The 19,474-nt window shown below is 55.7% G+C and overlaps 2 protein-coding genes across 4 annotated transcripts; one reads left to right on the forward strand and one right to left on the reverse strand.

The window, feature by feature from the left end:
* IPO4 (importin 4) lies at positions 1–8,620 on the forward strand. Of its 3 annotated transcripts, XM_074365722.1 has the most exons (30): positions 1–275; positions 358–444; positions 573–652; positions 730–771; positions 1,202–1,331; positions 1,420–1,599; positions 1,847–1,912; positions 2,018–2,119; positions 2,206–2,289; positions 2,547–2,711; positions 2,811–2,864; positions 3,006–3,115; positions 3,413–3,521; positions 3,682–3,811; positions 4,000–4,113; positions 4,209–4,322; positions 4,551–4,671; positions 4,806–4,917; positions 5,028–5,143; positions 5,258–5,335; positions 5,412–5,469; positions 5,571–5,676; positions 5,763–5,956; positions 6,103–6,144; positions 6,527–6,652; positions 6,734–6,942; positions 7,049–7,181; positions 7,271–7,375; positions 8,092–8,161; positions 8,286–8,620. In XM_074365722.1, the coding sequence occupies exons 1-30, from the start codon at positions 207–209 to the stop codon at positions 8,414–8,416; spliced, it is 3,237 nt and encodes a 1,078-aa protein (XP_074221823.1). In that variant the 5' UTR covers positions 1–206; the 3' UTR covers positions 8,417–8,620. The 3 variants fall into 3 exon arrangements, with proteins under 3 accessions (XP_074221823.1, XP_074221824.1, XP_074221825.1); XM_074365723.1 differs by lacking the exons at positions 4,806–4,917; positions 5,028–5,143; XM_074365724.1 differs by lacking the exons at positions 7,049–7,181; positions 7,271–7,375; positions 8,092–8,161; positions 8,286–8,620 and having other exon boundaries at positions 6,507–6,652; positions 6,734–6,872.
* REC8 (REC8 meiotic recombination protein) lies at positions 8,590–19,408 on the reverse strand. Its single transcript, XM_074365725.1, has 19 exons — positions 14,530–19,408; positions 14,202–14,338; positions 14,032–14,100; positions 13,761–13,903; positions 13,600–13,675; positions 13,372–13,492; positions 12,269–12,353; positions 11,859–11,938; positions 11,327–11,625; positions 11,170–11,243; positions 10,988–11,037; positions 10,505–10,651; positions 10,155–10,221; positions 9,898–10,049; positions 9,689–9,734; positions 9,359–9,425; positions 9,113–9,244; positions 8,935–9,041; positions 8,590–8,829 (listed from the first exon to the last, which is right to left on the reverse strand). The coding sequence occupies exons 2-19, from the start codon at positions 14,255–14,257 to the stop codon at positions 8,738–8,740; spliced, it is 1,863 nt and encodes a 620-aa protein (XP_074221826.1). The 5' UTR covers positions 14,258–14,338; positions 14,530–19,408; the 3' UTR covers positions 8,590–8,737.
* Between the last annotated feature and the right edge of the window lie 66 nt (positions 19,409–19,474).

The raw sequence follows: 19,474 nt of genomic DNA on the forward strand, positions 1-19,474 counted from the left end.
ATATTACCGGGGCTCTGTTTCCGCGGCTCAGCCGGAGCTCAGCCCAACGGAAATAGCCGGGCCCGAGCTCGGTGTGAAGCGAGTTGAATCACCCTGGCGACGGGAGAGGCGCGGAGCAACGCCCTTTCCGCCGGAAGTGGGTTACAGAACCTCCACGTGCTGTCCCTCCCCCCTCCCGGCCCCACAGCGGCGGCTCAGCTGCTGCCATGGAGCCCGCCGGCCTGGAACAGATCCTGCGGGAGCTGCTGCTGCCGGACACCGAGCGCATCCGCCGGGTACGGGGCAGGCGGGAACGGGCCGGAGTGAACGGGGGGTGTTGCGGGAAAGGCTTGACACTGACCCCCCAGCCTCCCCCAGGCCACCGAGCAGCTCCAGACCGCTCTTCGAGACCCCGCCGCCCTGCCCGCGCTCTGCGACCTTTTGGCCTCAGCGGGCGACCCTCAGGTGAAGCTCCTGCCCCTTGCCACTGAGCGTCCCATAGTACGCCATTGGTCAGGCCCCAGTTCCTGCCCCCGGCGGCCCACTCATCACCTTCCTGCCCTGACCCTCACATGCCCGGTTCCTTATCCCAGATCCGCCAGTTCGCGGCTGTGCTGACCCGCAGACGACTGAGCACCTGCTGGCGGCGGCTGGCGGCGGAGCAACGGGAGAGGTGGGCTGGGCCAGGGGCGGGGCGGGGCCAGGCTGAGGCGGCTCTTGGGTACCAAACGTCTGCCACCTGTGTTCCAGCATCAAGTCCCTGGTCCTGACGGTCCTCCAGAGAGAGACAGAGTAAGTGCCTACCTGCCTCCTCTCCGGGTCCTAACTGACTCCAGACTGATACCTTCCCGGGATTTCTGCCTTTTTCAGCGCCAGGCTGGGACTTGGGGATCAGGGGCTTCAGTTCTAGACCAAGAATGGAGGAAGAATTCTCAGGCTGTGTTAAAGACTAAAGTTCTTGAGAGTGGGCTGTGATGGTCTCCCAAACACAAGTCAGAAGAATGGGAGTGAAATTGAGTATGAGTGAGGTCAGAACTTACCAGATTGCACATCCACGATGCTGCCAGTTTCCCTCTGAGCTGCTGTTTTATGTGTCCCAACTTGGCAGAGACCCTCTGCCCACGGAGGTTTCTCTCCTGGCCATCCAACAGAGGTAGGGCCATCGTGTGCAGGGGAGGGTACTGGAGGGTGATTAGGGGTGGGGAATCTCTCCTGTTCGCAGGCATTCTGTGAGACTTAGCCTGGCCCAGCTCTCAGCCACCATTTTTCGAAAGGAAGGCCTGGAGGCCTGGCCTCAGCTCATGCAGCTTCTTCAGCACAGTACACACAGCCCCCGCATCCCAGAGAGAGAGGTACTATCACGTGGTTGGTGGGAGGAAGGGATCTGGAAGCTGGACAGAGCATGTAAGCTTCTCTCTCTCAACCCCAACTCCTGGGCAGATGGGGCTTTTGCTGCTAAGTGTGCTGGTGACCTCCCGGCCCGAGGCCTTCCGACCACACCACCGGGAGCTTCTTCGGCTTCTGAATGAGACCCTTGGTGAGGTGGGCTCTCCTGGGCTCCTCTTTTATTCCCTGCGCACCCTGACCACAATGGCCCCTTACCTCGGCACTGACGATGTGGTGAGCTATGGGCCCTCACCTTCCCTGGCTCCCTGTACTCGGGCTTTCATGTCCTCACCCTTGCGGGATGCAGAGCTATTTCAGACACTTTCTCTGCTTGTCCTGCCTAGCAATTGCGAGGGGAACCTGTGGGTGGCTGTGTGTGGGCTCCCCCGATGTCCAGACTTCAAGAAAGCTGCCAGTTTCTGGAGCTTGGGATTAGGCTACATCGTACTCTCTGTGATTCAGCTCATTCTGTGTCCTCCAGCCTCTTGCTCGAATGTTGGTGCCTAAGCTCATCATGGCTGTGCAGAGTCTGATCCCTGTAGATGAGGTGAGGACATTTGGATAGGAGCTCTGTTGGAGGGAAAGTACAGAAGCAATCGGCTTGGTCCACTGAAGAAGAGGATAGTAACCCTATGACTTTCCTGTCTGGCAGGCAAAGGCCTGTGAGGCTGTGGAAGCCCTGGATGAATTGCTGGAGTCAGAGGTGCCTATCATCACCTCCCACCTCTCAGAGGTCCTCACATTCTGCCTGGAGGTGAGCCCAGGGTCGGCACCATCCCTGCTGCTTGTTCTACTGGGAGTTTCCTTGCCTATTTCTGAGTCTCACTGGTCTCCGGGCAGGTGGCTAGAAACGTGGCCCTGGGTGATGCAGTACGTGTGCGTATTCTCTGCTGCCTCACTTTCTTGGTTAAAGTCAAGAGCAAGGTGAGTGCCCTCTGACGCCCATCACCCCATCCCCATCTCTGTCCTTTATCTCACTCCCGGGGCTTTCTGTCCATCTCAGGGTGTCTAAAGTACCATAGCCAAGATGTTCAAGACTTGATCTGGACTCAGCCCAGCTCTTGGCTGGGGGATTGGGAATCTCCGGCTGGACCCCCTGTGGCCTGAACGGCTGGAATTTTTAATGTGAATCCATCTTCGGAGCAGATTCTCAGGGAGCCCATTCTGCCCTCCCTCTTCAGGCCTTACTGAAAAATCGTCTCCTGCCACCCTTGCTGCACACCCTCTTCCCCATTATGGCTGCCGAGCCCCCACTGGGCCAGCTGGATCCTGAGGACCAGGATTCGGAGGAGGAAGAGCTGGAGATTGGGCTGGTGGGGGAGACACCCAAGCACTTTGCTGTACAGGTGGGATGTGGGAGAGGGCCTGGGGACAGGGTGTTAGGTGGTTAGGGGAGGTTGAGGGGCAGAGGTGGAGTTCAGCAAAGTCTCCCTGTTCTTTTGCAGGTCGTGGACATGTTGGCACTCCATTTGCCCCCTGAGAAGCTCTGTCCCCTGCTGGTAAGTGTGACTCTTACCCCTAGGTTTGCGTAGTCCCCTGAGGCTGAGGATGTTTGTGTCCTGGTAGGTGTGGAGGCCTGTTGCTGCATGACCAGGCAGGCTCGTGCTGGGGTTTCAGGAGAGCGCCATCTCCTTTCCTAGATGCCCATGCTGGAAGAGGCCTTGAGGAGTGAGAGCCCCTACCAACGCAAGGCTGGTCTCCTGGTGCTGGCGGTGCTGTCTGATGGAGCTGGTGACCATATCAGACAGAGGTATTTATTCCCCTGTCCTGGAGTGAGGATGGGCCGTGGGGAGGGGGACCACACCACCCACAGCAGTGCTGGTCTGTTTGTTGTTTAAGCCTAATTATCAATAGCATCTTCTTGTTGCTCTCATACGCATCCTGGTTTAGAAAATAAATGGCTACCCCAGCTATAGGGACCAGTGAGTGGTGCTCACCATCTGGTGACAGAAAGCTGGGTTTTCCTAGGGGAAACAGGAGAATGGCTTGGCCTAGGGCTCTCGGATCCTGCCTGTCAGTCTGCATCTTCTTGTCCCGCCCCATCCAGGCTGCTGCCCCCACTGCTGCAGGTTGTGTGCAAGAGCCTGGAGGATCCGTCGCAGGTTGTACGCAATGCTGCACTGTTCGCTCTGGGCCAGTTCTCAGAGAACCTACAGGTCAGCAAGGCCAAATTTGGGCAGCCACCATTTCAAAGTTCCCGCCTGTCCCAGGGACCAGCCCCCCAGCTTCATCTTCTCAGGCATCCCTGCTGCCCTCAACACTTTGGCGTGTGCCCTGCAGTTGAGCTGACTCAGGCCCCCTTTTTCCTTCCCCCAGCCCCACATCAGCAGCTACTCCGGTGAGGTGATGCCACTGCTCCTCGCCTACCTGAAGTCAGTGCCTCCTGGGCACACACACCACCTGGCCAAGGCCTGCTATGCCCTAGAGAATTTTGTGGAGAATCTAGGTAGTGATGACATTTGGGGGTACGAGGGAGGGGACGGGGCTGTAGTCTTGGCTGAAGGGGGCAGGATGTGCTGCTCCCGGAACCACTGCCTGTGGTGGGGAGTGGGATGTGGTGGGCCCGCAAGGAGGGTCAGCCTGGAGGCAAGTAGGAGACCTAGGTTGGTTGTTAGCGAGCTGCCTTTCCCATAGGACCTAAAGTACAGCCCTACCTTCCGGAGCTCATGGAGTGTATGCTGCAGCCTCTAAGGGAACCCAGCAGCTCTCGGGCCAAGGAGCTGGCTGTGAGCGCCCTGGGGGCCATTGGTGAGTTGGAGGCGGGAGCATGGGGTTCATCTGGTGCCTATGGCATGTGATCCTTGCTCACCCTCCAGCTCTGATTCTGTCCTGCTGCCCTGCAGCCACAGCTGCCCAGGACTCCATGCTGCCCTACTTCCTCACCATTATGGAGCACCTGCGGGAGTTCCTGCTGACAGGCCACGAGGACCTTCAGCCTGTGCGGATCCAGAGCTTGGGTGAGTGAGGAGCTCCCAGGTGGGCTTCCCAGTGCCAGGGAAGGGCGGATGCCCAGAGAAGATCGCCCCTGAGCAGCACAGGTGTCTTCCTCCCCTCCACACTGTAGCTAGGAGTAGGAGTGGTTTCTAAACTCACCCTAGCTGCCACCTCTGGTCCCCTGGGCCTTGGCCCGACTCACCTCTGGCCTAGCTCCACATTGCTGTGCTAACCAAGCCCCTCCCCCACAGAGACGCTTGGGGTGCTGGCTCGAGCAGTGGGGGAGCCCATGAGGCCCCTGGCTGAGGAATGCTGCCAGCTGGGGCTGGGCCTGTGCGACCAGGTAGACGACCCTGACTTGCGGCGGTGCACGTAAGTGAGCCCTCACCCTGCTGTGCCCCTACCCCACCTGAGTCCTCTGGTTCTGGACCAGGGGTTCCCTGGGCTCCCCACTCCTGTCTAGATACTGCCGACAGGATTGTAGAGCTTCCACCTGCCTCCGCCAGGTACAGCCTGTTTGCAGCCTTATCGGGGCTGATGGGTGAGAGCCTAGCGCCCCACCTGCCACAAATCACCACACTCATGCTGTCGTCACTGCGTTCCACTGAGGGCGTTGTGGTGAGCCGAGAGCAGATGGGCCCAGCGAGACTGGGGAGGCCAGCCCTGGGATGGGGTCTCTCTCCTGGGCCCAGTTGAGCCAGACTCCCTGCTGTGCCTCTCCTGTCCAGCCTCAGTATGATGGAAGCAGCGCCTTCCTCCTGTTTGATGACGAGAGCGATGGGGAGGAAGAGGAGGAGCTCATGGACGAGGAGGAGGAGGAGGAGGAGGACTCAGAGATCTCAGGGTGTGGAGGGGTGCCTGCCGTTCTGGTCGGAGGAATCCTGGTTTAGATGATGGCCCAGGGTCAGCTGTGCTCCTACTGGTACCCGATCACTGCTGTATCCCCTCTTTACTCCAGGTATAGCGTGGAAAATGCCTTCTTCGATGAGAAGGAAGACACCTGTGCTGCCTTGGGGGAGATCTCTGTGAACGCCAGGTGAGCCTTGGCCTATCCCCGGCACTGGGAGCCCCTGCTAGGAACCCCTTCCCCATGGCCCTGTGTCTGTCTACAGTGTGGCCTTCCTTCCCTACATGGAGACTGTCTTCGAAGAAGTGTTCAGACTATTGGAGGTGAGTGGGCTGGTGGGCGGAGGGGTGGGGGTCAGAGGGCTAGGGGCCCTGTGTTCGCCCTGTACCCAGCAGGCACATCCTGCCCCCTCCTCGTGCCGCAGTGCCCTAACCTGAATGTGCGGAAGGCAGCCCATGAGGCCCTGGGTCAGTTCTGCTGCGCGCTGCACAAAGCCTGTCAAAGCTGCCCCTCGGAACCCAACACTGCTGGTGAGATGCGGGTACTGGGTCCTCTGGAAGCAGAGGGGTTGGGGAGGGGCAGGCCTGGTCAGAGCTTCAGCCGATCATGTCCCCAGCTCTGCAGGCCGCCCTGGCCCGGGTGGTGCCGTCCTACATGCAGGCAGTGCACGGGGAGCGGGAGCGCCAGGTGGTGATGGCCGTGCTGGAGGCCCTGACGGTGGTGCTGCGTGGCTGTGGGAGCCTCACGCTGCAGCCCCCTGGGCGTCTGGCTGAGCTCTGCAGTGTGCTCAAGGCTGTGCTGCAGAGGAAGGTGAGCGGGGCTTGCAGGGTGAAGAGGTGGCCCAGGCCCAAGTGGGGATAGCCAGAGGTCACCTATCTGGCTTCCCCCTTCCTCTACCCCTGGGAAGGAGAAGGGGCAGGAGAGCCCAGGCTGAGCTGAGCTCCCCTTCCCCGCAGACAGCCTGTCAGGACACCGATGAGGAAGACGAGGAAGACCAGGTGAGAGCTGTGGGTGGAAACTGGGACCAGAGAGTCTCCACAGGGCAGGGCAGACCGTGTGCTTGGGCTTGGCCTGGGGGTACTAGGGCTGCTGAAAGATTGGTCAGTGGCTTTGGATGACCAATGCTGCTCCTAAATTAGTAGGGATTTAAGGAAGGCTTCCTGGAGGTGGGGATTCAGGGCAGGCTTGGACTGATAAGTGAGAGTGAGAGGACCTAGAGAAAAATCTGGGCTGCAAACAAGCCCAGCCTGGGAGGCGCTGATCCTGTCAACCAGGGGCAGCCCCCAGGGGGACCACCTGTGGCAGTGGAGGAGCATGGTGAGAGGTGCCCCCAGTCTCAGAGCTGGCCCTGGTACTCCAGCTCCCAACCTGGCCCCACAGGCTGAATATGATGCCATGTTGCTCGAGCACGCTGGTGAGGCCATCCCCGCACTGGCAGCTGCAGCGGGGGGAGATGCCTTTGCCCCTTTCTTTGCCGGCTTCCTGCCATTATTGCTCTGCAAGATGGTGAGTGCTCTGTCCCCTGGCTTTGAACCCCATGCGCCCTGCACCCAGCCCTAGGCTGACATGCACTTCTCCCCCTACCAGAAACAGGGCTGCACAGTAGCTGAGAAGTCCTTTGCGGTGGGGACGCTGGCGGAGTCCATTCAGAGCCTGGGTGCTGCCTCGGCTCAGTTTGTGTCCCGACTGCTTCCTGTGCTGTTGAGCAGCGCCCGGGAGGCAGACCCCGAAGTGCGGAGCAATGCCATCTTTGGGCTGGGTGTGCTGGTGGAGCACGGGGGCCGCCCCGCCCAGGAGTATCCTCAGCTTGCAGGAAGGAGCCGGGGTTGGGTAGGGTGGGTGTCCCTGGGACTTGGGATGGGAAAGTTCTTTCCATGTGCCTGTTCCTTGACTGGGGACCAGACACTTCCCCAAGCTGCTGGGGCTCCTGCTGCCCCTCCTGGCGCGGGAGCGCCACGATCGTGTCCGTGACAACATCTGTGGGGCACTCGCCCGCCTGCTGATGGCCAGTCCCACAAGGAAACCAGAGCCCCAGGTGAGGGGTCGGGGCATCAGGCAGGGTCGGGAACCCGAGGAGGGTGTGAAATGCGCATGGCTAGGGGCCAAAGTCATGTCTGCGTCCAGGTGCTGGCTGCCCTATTGCACGCCCTGCCACTGAAGGAGGACTTGGAGGAGTGGGTCACCATAGGGCACCTCTTCAGCTTCCTGTACCAGAGCAGCCCTGACCAGGTAACGCCAATGCTGGGGCCCTTGGAGGGAAGCTTGATGCTCCAGTCTCAAGGACAGGCAGAGTTGGCATCGGTTAAAGCTGCTCTTTGCTTTCTCATTGGTCTGCAAGGCTTGGTAGCCAGGCCTGTAATGGGAGAGGAGGGGCTTCCTCTCGACACGTAGCATTTTTCCTCTGAGAGGCTCTGTCTTACCTGGCCATTTCCACTCTCTGATCTGAGCCAGAAGTCACAGCTTTCCTGGGCTGATTGCTTAGATCAGGACTCTTTCAGATTGTGCTCCATGGAGCCTGTGGACTCTGGCCACCCCACCATCTATTTGAATCAGAGCAGCTCTGCTTTCTGAATGAGATTTGTCTGCACCAAGTGACTAGCTTTGGACTCATGCTCCAGTGTTCCTGTTTCCATTACCTCTGTCTTGCACCTTTGGAAACTACTGTGTTGGTGGAGCTCCTGGGTGTGTGGGCTTCTTTTGGTCTTGAGGCCAGGATTTCAGGTGTCTTTGGTCACAATCCCACCCTCTCAAAAAAAAGGAAAGAAAAAAGGACTATTTCCACTCCATTTCATGGGTCCTTCTCATGTTTCACAGTTTAGGATGTCTGAATCAGTATTAAGCTCAGATGGCCCCACTGGGAGACCGCCTCTCCTGGGCTCCTACCACCTACCCCAGTGCTGGGGCCCAGCAGTGCTTCTGCCCCTGAGCTGGCCCTTTTCCCACAGGTTGTAGATGTGGCTCCCGAGCTCCTGCGCATTTACAGCCTCATTCTGGCCAAGAACAAGATCCCACCAGGTGAGGGTGGCAGTCGTGGGAGGGTTGTGGGGAGAGCAGAGGAGCAGGGCTTCAGAGGGCCTGGGGCAGCTAGGAGTTGGGGGCCAGCCCTCCCCAGGTTTCTCCCTCTTCACTCTCCACCCAGACACCAAGGCGGCACTGCTGCTTCTCCTGACGTTCTTGGCCAAACAGCACACCGACAGCTTCCATTCGGCACTGGGTTCCCTGCCTGGCGACAAGGCCCAGGAGCTCCAGGCCGTCCTGGGCCTCACCTAGACTACGGGGTGCAGCTGGGCCAGAGAGGACAGAGCCCACCCAGGCCCAGCTCTCAGCCCAGCTCCAGCTTATGCCTTAACAAAGATTCTGAGCCTGGGCCTCATACCCACTTGGAGTCTCAGCCCTACTCGCTGCCTTGTGCTGTGGGACAATACAGTGTCATGACACCAGGCTGTAATAAAGGCAGTTTATTTTCTGCTTGAACAGTAGCTCTGAGAACAGGAAGGACAGAGATGCCTGTTCATAATGAGGCAGGCAGGGCCTAGTGAGGCAGGACCTAGTTTTACGCAGTCAGTTTCCTGACCGCTTTGTAAATGAGCTCTAACCGCTGTGGAATCGGGGCCCCGGCTGGATCAGGAGGCGCCCGTATGGCTTCTCTTGTTTCACACGAAGGATCTCCTGTGCGGCAAGCACTGGTGAAGAGGGGAGGAGAAGGCTGGTGAGAGGGAGTCCCTGTGGCAGTCTCTGGCCAGTGTGTCCGCTCCCCAGCCCCGCATGGGCACACGAGCCCAGCTCACCCAGCAGCATGTAGAAGACTCGGGCAGCCATCCTGCGGGGACTGAGAGGCGGCACCAGGCTGCTGAAGTCAGGCTCTCTGTTGGCCTGCAGCTCCAGTGCTACTGCCCTGTGGAGATCAAGGACCATTGGCCGAGGCTCCGGCCCAGGCCACCCACCGCGGCCCACCCTCCCTGGTACCTGTGCACGGCCTCCAGCGAGAGCAGCTCAGGCTCCAGTGGCAGCGGCACAGGCATCTCCACAGGCACCTCGGGGAGTTCAGGCACCACAGGCAACACAGGGGGCTCCGGCTGCTCCACCTCAGCCCAGGCCCTAGGACATGGCAGTGAGGTACAGCAGGGCAAGGGCGGCTGTGAGGGTGATGAGGGCCCACCCCTTCAGCCACCTCCCCAACCTGGCCAGGCTCGCGGGCCAGGTCCTGCTTACCACCGCTCTTCTGGGGGGACGAGGCTGACGCGTGCCCTCTCCTCCTCAGCCGCTTCTAGGGAGATCTCTGTCCGAGGGGAGAGGGAGGTCCTGAGCGGGTTTGTCTGCATCTAGGCAGTCAGGCCCTAGGGGCCACCTGGTCAAACTGGGTGCCAGAGCTGTGCAGTGACTCGTTAAAAGTACCGGGGGCAGGGGATGGGTTGGTGGGGGTTACTGAAGACACTCAGTGTGTGCTCTCGTGTTAAAACGCTTTGATGAGAGCTGTTAGCAGTTGGGGACCGGTTCCCTGGGATTGTGCTGGCCTCCACCATCCCTTTTCCAGGTGCTTACCTGACACCATGAGGGGCCCACTGGGCTCCAGGGCCTCCCTCAGGGCCTGGGGATGAAAGAAAGAGAACTAAGACCCCAAGCTTCCATGAGCATGGGGGGCGGGGTTCGAGCAGCCCTGCTCAGTCCTGGTGCTCGCGTGGAAAGAAGCAGCAGCCCTGGAGCCGGGCAGAGCAGATGGTCTTTTCGGGAAGGAGTGAAGATACAGTTACCTCAATATCACTTGGAGTTTCAGCCTTTCTCCTTTCCTCCTCGGCTGCGGCCTCCTCTTCGGCCTCCTTGGGCGGCCTTCGCCTGAGTGCTGTCGGGGGTGGCTGGGCAGAGTGGGTCCAGAAAGCCAGCAGCTCTGGGGGCAGCGGGGCAGCTGAGGGTAGCAGGCAGCAGGGAGAGGGTTTGAGGCGTGAGGAACACCAACAGCGAGGAACATGGGTTCAGAGGATCCCACACACCAGCTCCCACCACTCCTCACGGTGAGTCGGGGTTCGGAACAGCTCGGCAGGGCTTGTGATCATCCTCTCAGGAGGCTGCACCTTCGGCTACGTGGTGGGGAAGGCCGGAAGCCCAGTTAGGAAGGAGCCATTGCCCCTTCCTCACCTGCAAAGTCTTGTTCCAAGGCCTTTGGCCTTCCAATTCTCAGGCTCCTGTCCCTGCCCACTCTGCTTATTGCTAAAGGGACGACTCAGCCGGTCCCTTGGATGTGACAGGCAGGGTCACAAAGTGGTGTGTGGGCAAACCCCCACCATGTGCACTTTGGAGACTCTAGAAGGCCCAGCGTGCACTTGCCTCCCTCTGTCCCCCCTGAGCCTGGGCTACACTCACACACTCCCAGCAGTGGGCTCTGGTTTGCAGTTGTTCCTGGAATTTCTCCCGGGAGATCTGGGTCTCCTTGTCCCAGAATAACAGCTGGCGGCGGCGGCGGCGAGCAGGTGGGGCCCCCGGAGGTGGGGGGCCTGGGGGCCTCCTCCGCTGAATGAGGAGGGGAGGCAGGGGCAAGGCTACCCTTTACTCCTTTTCCTGTCGTTCTTGTGGACTGCAAACAGGCCCCACACTCCCGCCCCTAGAGGTGCCCTGGGAGAGGGCTTGGGTGGGGCCTCCGGGAGCGGGTGCAGCTCCCGCCCTGAATGAGGTGTCCATCTGGGAAGTGCAAGCTGGATAGAATGGGGCATGGGCAGGGGCACCTTTTGCTCATTGGCATAAAGGCCTGTGGAAGCTAGTGGTGGCCTTGGGCTTAGGGAAACTAAAAATCGGTGAGCAGCTCTGGGAGGGGAGGGCCAAGAGAAGGCAGCTTGGAAGGGTACTCACCTCTGGGCTTGGTGGGGCTGGCAGACGCAGCTCCAGCGGGGGGGTCACCTCTGCAACAACACTCAAGGTCCTGGCTCTGCCCCGCAGCCTTTACTCTCAAAGCCACCCAGTCAAGAAGCTAGAGGGTCCTTTCTTCAGCAAGTTGGACCCCCAGGAAGGACCCAGGCATAGCGGATACTCACCAGGAAGTGGGGCCCTGGGCTCCCAGACTGGCAGCTTCGGCTCCTCGGGGACCGGGACCCGGCCTGGAAGTACCCTGAGGGGAAGTGGGCAAGCAAAATGAAGACACTCCCCCTCCCAGCAGTGACCCGTACCTGGTCTGGGGGTTCCTGCCCTTACTCTGCAAGAGCTACAGGTGAGGGTGGGGGAACTGCGATCTCCTCCTCTGGGGCCCGGAGCTCCTCCTTGGCCTCTGCAGAGAGAGGATCAGGGCTCAGAACACAGAAGAGAAGAGATGGGAGCATGGCCCAGGCCCAGACTGCCTGTGCGGAGGCCTGACCATCCAGCGCTGGGTAGGCCCTACCTTCCCGGACAGGCCTACCCAGCCGACGACGTTCCTCTAACAAGATGGCTTCGTCTTCCTCAGCAATCAGCAGGTCCAAGTCTCGGCGGCTGATCTCTGGGAGGTCTTTTTCACCCTGTCAGAAGAGGAAGAAAAAGGAGAAGGGGCTCAATTCCACTTCTGTTTGAGAGGCACATGCCACAAGGCCGGGCTGGGCCAAGGGAGCCCAGGGGTGCTTGGGGCCAGGGGCAGGGGTGGGGGAATGGAGGCAGAGAAGGCAGGACTCCGGGGGCAGAGAGAAGTGGATGCAGGGGGCTAGGCCACCAGAAGCAAGACCTGGGCCTTGGTCTCTGCAGGGGGACAGCTCACCTCGATTTGCAGCATACGTATGGGTTCCTCCTCCAGGATCGTGATGGCTTCGGGAGACACCACAGTGACCGGAATCCTGTCTGCAGGGGCAGGGAAGTCACACCAGCCCCTCTGCTTCTTTCTGAGTTCCCATACCCATGTGGTAAGGCAAAAGCATGGGCTCTGGAGTCAGCTCAATCTAGGTTCTTAGTCAGACCCTGGCAAGCTGACCCAGGATACATTGCTTAACCACTATGGGCTGCACTTTCCTCATCTGTAAAATGGGAAGGACTCCAGTTGCACAGGACTCATGTGAGACAGTTATGCAGTTATACACACACGGCCTGGCTCCTGAGAGAAGCTCAAAGGGAGTTATTTCTATAGCTCTTGGCTCTTTGCCTCTCACCAGAAGGATGTCTCTCTCTGCTCACCTGGCTTCCTGGGCTCTGTAGGGACTTCAGGAGGAATCTCCTCAAGAACTCTCTCTGGGGTCACAGCCTCTAAGAGGTGTCGAATCTTTGGGAAGGGATTGGGGACAAGAGATAGGGTTCAGCTTCAGCCCCCGAATTCCCCGCTTTCATAGCCCTAGTCAGACAGTGGACAGTGATACCCCTAAATGCCCGATTCTGTGGCACTGACACTAGTATGCAGTGAACCCACTCACTATCTGGTTTCCTTTCCTCCTTTTCCTGCCCCCACCCAATTATCTAGTCTGTGTCAACTTGTCTGTGAAAGAAGTACTACATCCTTATGTCAGGTGTTGTGGGGGACAGAGGGAACAGGAAATGTTCTTGATGTTAAGGAGTGTATGGTCTAGTGGGGAGATGAATAGTATATGACCCCAGCCAGAGTCAACACTAAGGATAAAACATGACCCAAGTGATGTGCTCAGTTCCAGAACAACATTTGATTCTGGCTAAGAGTGGGATAAAGGCTTCATGGGAAAGGGTAGCATTTGAGTGAAGTCTGTAAAAGAATGAGGAGTGATCATTAAGGGCTAGGGAAATAGCTCAAACAGAAAAGTAAATGTGGTATCTTTGGGACATAGGGGCCAGACTGGTGTTTGGGAGCCAAAGATGCCCAGGGGATGCGCTGAGAGGATGTCTGGGGATGGCTCCCTCTGGGCCAGGACACGGAGAGCCTTAAATGTTAGTATTTTGTTTGCAGTGAGGAACCACTGGCAACGTCTTTGAAGAAAGGGGGTAACACTGTCTAAGCTGTAGTGGTATTAGAAATGGATGGACAAGAACATGGGTAAGGAAACCTGGTGCTGAGAGACACCAGGGTCTGGATTAAGGCTTCAACTGTGGGAATAGCATGGAGAAGAGTGGCGACAAGAGCTGCCTCTAGGTTGGTCCTGAATAGGGAAGTGTAGCAGGCTTGTCTGGATGGGTCCCCCATGACAGTCGCCCTGCGCCAACTCCTATGGGGCAGAGCTGTAGCAGGTTCCTGCCCTTCCCTGAACAACTGGCACAGGAACAGCACACCCCTCTGCAGTGTCCACTCATCAGGTGTCCCAGGGGATGAGACCTACCTGAGGGATATTGAAGGGACTGGGGAGTCTGGGATCCACAGACATCATCCCAAAAAAAGGGTCTGGAGCTTCTTCCAGAGTCTCCATCATGGCCAGGTGGTTAGGAAGCAGCAGGCTGGGTCTGAGGGAGAATGTGAGCTATCAAGTACTGAGGCCAAGATGGGCTGAGGTCAAGCAGGAAGGCTCCCTGCCAAAGGCTGGTGGTTCCAGTCCCCAGAGGATACTCACAGTTCAGTCTCCACCATATCAATGCGAATCTGCAGCTGGGCCCGGTGCAGGCGCTCCAGGATGTGCTGGATGTCCTCTGCGGGCAGGGAGGGTAAGGTAGAGCGCCAGCCCAGGCCAGGGACCCTCCGCTCTGCCCTGCCTCGAAGCCTTCCCAGCCTTACCTACGAGGTACTGGCATTGTTGAAAGTAGACCCGGATGATGCCGATTTGGAGTTGGGCTGACAGATAGAGGGAGAAGCGGGGCCTCGGCAGACTGGGCAGCGGGGGCTCCACGCGTACCAGCACATAATTGAGGATTTCCTCGCTGGGGAAACAGCACGCCCTGATCACCCACTGCGTCAAGGACCAGCCCCACAGCCCAGCCCGGCCTGGCCCAGTCCATCCCCTGACCCACCCTGGCCCCAGGCCGCTCCTCCCTTCCCTGGGCCTTACCAGGTCTTCACCACATTCACCTTCAGGTATTCACGCTTCACCAACCGGCTGCCGCGCGTGGCTGCCAGCCTGGAGGGAGGAAGTGGGGTGAGGATGGAGAGGGGAGCCCTTCAGCTGGGATCCCTGGGTGTCCCTCCTGGCTTGCCCACCCTGGCCCGGCCAGCCCTTACCAGATGGTGGCGAAGCAGCCGGTGTGGCGCTGGAGCACGTTGGGATAGTAGAACATGGTCCCTCTGGGCTTTCACTTGTCTCCACCGCTCTTGGATCTCAGTCCGACGAAGCCTTCAGGGCACGGGATTTCCTAATACTGACAGAGAGAAGGATGCAGCAGAGCGGGTGGACCCATAGAATGCCAAACAAATGAACCGATAAACAATGGGTGGATAAATGATTAAGGGAATAAGTAAATGGAGATGTAGCCTGGATACACAGGAGTTGGGACACCTTCTCCGTCAGCCCTGAGCTGGTTCACGCAATGCCTGGGTGTTTTGAACTTACTGGAGGTTGCCGGGTTGAGTTTCAAGTCGGAGATGCAGAGCTTCACGCTGGGAGGCCTGCGCTGCGATCCAGTTCAGGTCCCCACGGAGAACAGGTGTCCTCCTCAGAGATGCTGGGCTCCTGGCCTTTGCACAGCTTTGGCTCCTGCCGTCGCGGGCGGGTCCCCCTCCAGCAGGGCTAGATCCTACTGCAGGGAGAGAGTGCCCGGGGGGCTCTGCGCCTCGTTCCTCATTAGATAGCGGCCCCCAGAGCAGCCAATGAAGAACAGGGCTCAGCCGGGGGGCGCTCGTTCCAGGGCGCGCCAAGTAGCAGGCCTGTGTTCTAGGCAATAGGGGTCTCCCGAGGCAGGCAGCGAACCAATGGGAAGAACCCTGCGTGGCCGGGGGGCCATTGTGAGGTGTCCTGACCAATAGGCTCTCGTCCTCGCCTCGGTAACAGCGGGTCCTCGGAGGCGCTTCTCTGCAGACCAATGAGCGGGGAGCAAACCCCAGGCTTCCCCTGCAGTGAGCCTGGTAACAAAGGCGCTTCAACTAGCCCGGGAGGTCGGGTCATCCTGGGGACAACCGCCAGGCCCTCTTCTGGGCGCCTGACCTGAGTTTAGACCTTGTTCTCCACCCCCACCCCCACCTCGAATCCCACCGAGTAGCGGTTGATCCGCTTTTGCGCCCAGCCTAGGGCCTAGGGTGAGCTGTGGAGATAGAAGCCGTGGGAGGCGGCCTTGGAGCCGTCACAGACTGATGCGGAGTAAGTCAGATCTCATAGGAAGCAGTGAGAGGACTTGCCGAGTCATTTCCTAAACCTGAACAATTTAGGTTGTGGGCATTTCTCACCTGGCTGTTTTCCAGTTGTGAATGTTCTCCTGGCTGAAACAGACTTTTGCTTTGTTGGGCACAGAGCATACTTCTCAGCATACAAAAGCCGTTTGTCTCAAACATTTCTTTGTGTAGCATAAGTTGTATGGTTGCAGTCACAAATATCCTGAATTTCCCCATGCCTCCTGCCTTTGCACAGCCATTTCTCTGGCCTAGAATGTCCTTCCCAGCCTCGACTCCAGGGCATGCTTTGCCTCTTTAAGACTCAGCTCTTCACATCATACACAAAAATAAACTCAAAATGACTTAAAAACTTAAATGTAAGACAGGACACCATAAAACTCCTAGAAGAAAACATAGGCAAAACATTATCTGACATAAATCTTAGCAATACTTCCTTAGATCAGTCTCCTAAGGCAAAAGAAATAAAAGCAAAAATAAACAGGTAGGACTTAATCAAACTTACAAGCTTTTGCACAGCAAAGGAAACCCCCAAAATGAAAAGGCAACCTACAGACTGGGAGGTTTTGCAATAATGCAACCAACAAGGGCTTAATTTCCAAAATATACAGGCAGCTCTTACAACTCAATATCAAAAAAACAAAAAACTCAATCAAAAAATGGGCAGAAAATCTAAATAGACGTTTCTCCAAAGATGTACAGATGGCCAACAGGCACATGAAAAGATGCTCAACATTGCTAATTATTAGAGAAATGCCAATCAAAACTACAATGAGGTATCACCTCATATCAGTAGACTGGCCATCAAAAAAATCTACAAATACTGCAATTTAAAAAATAATAAAAATTTTTTAAAAAGTAAAATTTAATATTAGTCTACAAATAATAAATGCTAGAGAGACTGTGGAGAAAAGGAAACCCTCCTATACTGTTGGTGCGAATGTAAATTGGTACAGCCACTATGGAAAATAGTATGGAGGTTTCTTAAAAAACTAAAAATAGATTTACCATATGATCCAGCAATCCCCCTCCTGGGTATATATGCAGAAAAGACAAAGACTAATTCAAAAAGATACATGCACCTCAATGTTCATAGCAGCACTATTTCCAGTAGCCAAGACATGGAAGCAACCTAAGTGTCCATCAACAGATGAATGGATAAAGAATATGTGGCATATTGACACACACACACACACACACAAACACACATACACACACACCGGAATATTACTCAGCCACAAAAAATGAAATCCCATCCATTTACAGCAACATGGACGGACCCAGAGATTATCATACTAAGTGAAGTAAGTCAGACAAAGACAAACATTGTATATCACTTATATGTGGAATCTAAAAAAATAATACAAATGAACTTATAAAATAAGAACTGACTCAAAGACATAGAAAACAAACTAATGGTTCCCAGGGGAAAGAGAGTGAGGGAGGGATAAACTGGGAGTATAGGATTAACAGATACACACCACTACATGTAAAATAGATAACCAAGGATTTACTGTATAGCACAAGGAAATATATTCAATATCTTGCAATAACCTATAATGGAAAAGAATCTGAAAAAGACTCCATATACATATATATGTATATATATATACTGGAAATTAAGACACTACTGTAAAATTTTTTTTTGTTTTTTTTGGTTAGGGTCAGGATTAGGTGATAGGGTTAGTTTTAGGGTTAGGGGTTAGGGTTAGGTTTAAGGTCAGTTAGGGTTAGGGGTTAGGGTTAGAGTTAAGGGATAGGGTTATGTTTAGGGGTAAGGGTTTAGGTTAGGTTCAGTTTTAGGGCTAGGGTTAGGCCTCGGGATAGGTTTAAGGTAGTGTTAGGTTTAGGGCCAAGTCTCCACAATATTGTAAATCAACAGTAGTTCAGTTTAAAAAAAAAACTCAGCACTTTTTACAGCTGAGCTGACCCTATTTTGTTTTTTCAATCTAAGAACTCTGGACACTTGGGTCTTATTTTTTCCATTAGTGCCTGAAACTTAGCTCCGCAAGTATTTGTCAAATGAAGTGCGATTGCCCTAAATTTACAATCACAGAGTATCAAATCTGAAAGGGATTTCCAAACCTAGTCCAAGCTTTGCCTTTACAGATGAGAAAACAGGGGCCTGTATAGACTGTTTCTCCCAGACCACACACTAGGCTGTCCTAGTCACAGCCTGGTTGGGAACTCTGCTCTCTTGAATTCCAGTGTTCCCTGTCCCTATTCCACAGAGCTTGGCTAAACTGACTTCCACATGATACTTACAAGTTGTTTCAATCACTGTATGTATATTGTCAATGTTCGTAAGCGTTCACATTGGGGCACAAACATGATAAAGTAGGGGCACCTACCTTCAGGGTGCTTAGAACCTAGTTTAAGAGATAAGGGATACAGCAATTTGTTCATCCATTCATTCATCCAACAAGTATTTATTACATGCCTACTATGTGCCAGGCACTCCTTCAGGCAATGCAGATATAGCAATGAACAAAACAAGTCTCTGTTCTCATGGATTAGGGAAGGAGCGATGATAAAACAAGTAGACAACTAGAAATGTGGGAAGTGGTGATTAGTGCTATGAAGAAAGATGAGGCCACATAGGAGAACAGAGAAAGTGGGGAGGGCTGCTATTTAGGTCGGGTGCTCAGGGGAAGCCCTCTCTGAAGACAGGGGGCAAGTCATGTGCTTACCTGAAGGACGTGTTTTAGGAAAAAAAAAATCATCAGGTGCAAAGGTCCTGAGGCAGAAATGTGTTCAGTGGGTTCAGGGAGCCTGGAGCAAAGCAACTGAGAATGGCAAGGGGTGAGGTTAGAAATGAGAACAGGGGCTACAATGGAGGCCTGGAGGCCATTGTAAGGATTGGAGATTTTACCCTGAGGAAATTGAAAGCTAATGGAGAGTTTTGAGCAGAAGGGTGACATGATGAGATTTATTTGTTAAAAAGATTCCTTTTGCAGAAAAGAAGATGTGGAAGGAAGCAGAAAGAAGAGATGAGAGATGGTGGTGGTTAAACCAGTGTTGGTGAGGGGAGCAGAAATAAGTGGTCAGATTATGGGTAGATTTTGCAGAAATCTACCCTTTGATAGGATTTGCAGATGGTTTGATGTGGTGGTATGAGAGAAAATTGAAGTAAAGGAGGTCCGAAGAAGGTCCCAGAGGGATCTCAGCAAATCAAGGGCACAAGACTCAGTACCCGATTTCTTCACTGCTAGTGCAGATGCCTGTTGGGCTCTTGGCTCTTCAGGAGGATGATGGACAAGACTGAAGACAACGAAGGTCCAAGGAGGCAGGAAGTCTCGAAAGCAGCGCTGCACTTTGCCAGGTGAGACAGTAAGAAGTTCCTCAAGAATTTGGGCATCTAGATTTGATCATGTAGGTGAACCACTCAAAGCTTATAAAAGTGACATGACAGAATGGAGCTGGTCAGACAGGCCCCTTCTCCAGTTTGCTGTCATGTACAGAACAGGGGAAGCCGGAGGCTGTGGCAGTCAGGTAGGTGGTGGATTGGTCTGGTGGAGTGGAGTGTAGGGAGGCGGGATGACAAGCGGCCTTGTGAAGGACTTCCAGCTTGGTAGCAGGATAAACACAGGGTAAGGGAGAGAAGGGTCGGTTGCTTTGGACCCCTGGGATCTCAACAGACAACGTACTGATGACGTGGCCGTCTAGGCCAGGCTGTCTGTTGTGGGGCTCATGTAGACTGAGGAAACCAATTTGGGAGTAGCCTTCAACTGGGGTGACACTGCTCCACATGCTGGGAGAAAGAACACCAGGACCCAGTCTGCCATGGGCACAGGAGACAGGGCTGCTCCTCCCTCTGATTTCCCTCCAGGCTCCAGGGCCTGTAGCTCACAGTTTCAGGTCGACCTTAAGTTCTCCTGTTCATTGACACCTCCAGGCCAGAGTCCAACGCTAGGTGAAATCAGAAGCCTCCAGCCAGGGACGGTGGAGCCAGATTTTTCCATGTGAAGGTGGCTACAGTGGCTGTAGGCTCAGTGCCCCTCTTGGTGGCTGACCCCAACCTTCTCCCTAATCCTGGCTGCCTAGAGGGTATAGAGAGCCAGGCCCAGAACCCAAAGATCCCAGACAGCTCCCCGGCCAGGGCCTGTGGTGGGAGGAGAGGAAAGGGGCCCAGAGTCATTGGCAGCAGAGAGTCTGAGTACTCTGCTCTCAGG

This window comes from Camelus bactrianus, chromosome 6 (assembly GCF_048773025.1).
Source record: "Camelus bactrianus isolate YW-2024 breed Bactrian camel chromosome 6, ASM4877302v1, whole genome shotgun sequence".
NCBI classification, from domain to species: Eukaryota; Metazoa; Chordata; class Mammalia; order Artiodactyla; family Camelidae; genus Camelus; species Camelus bactrianus.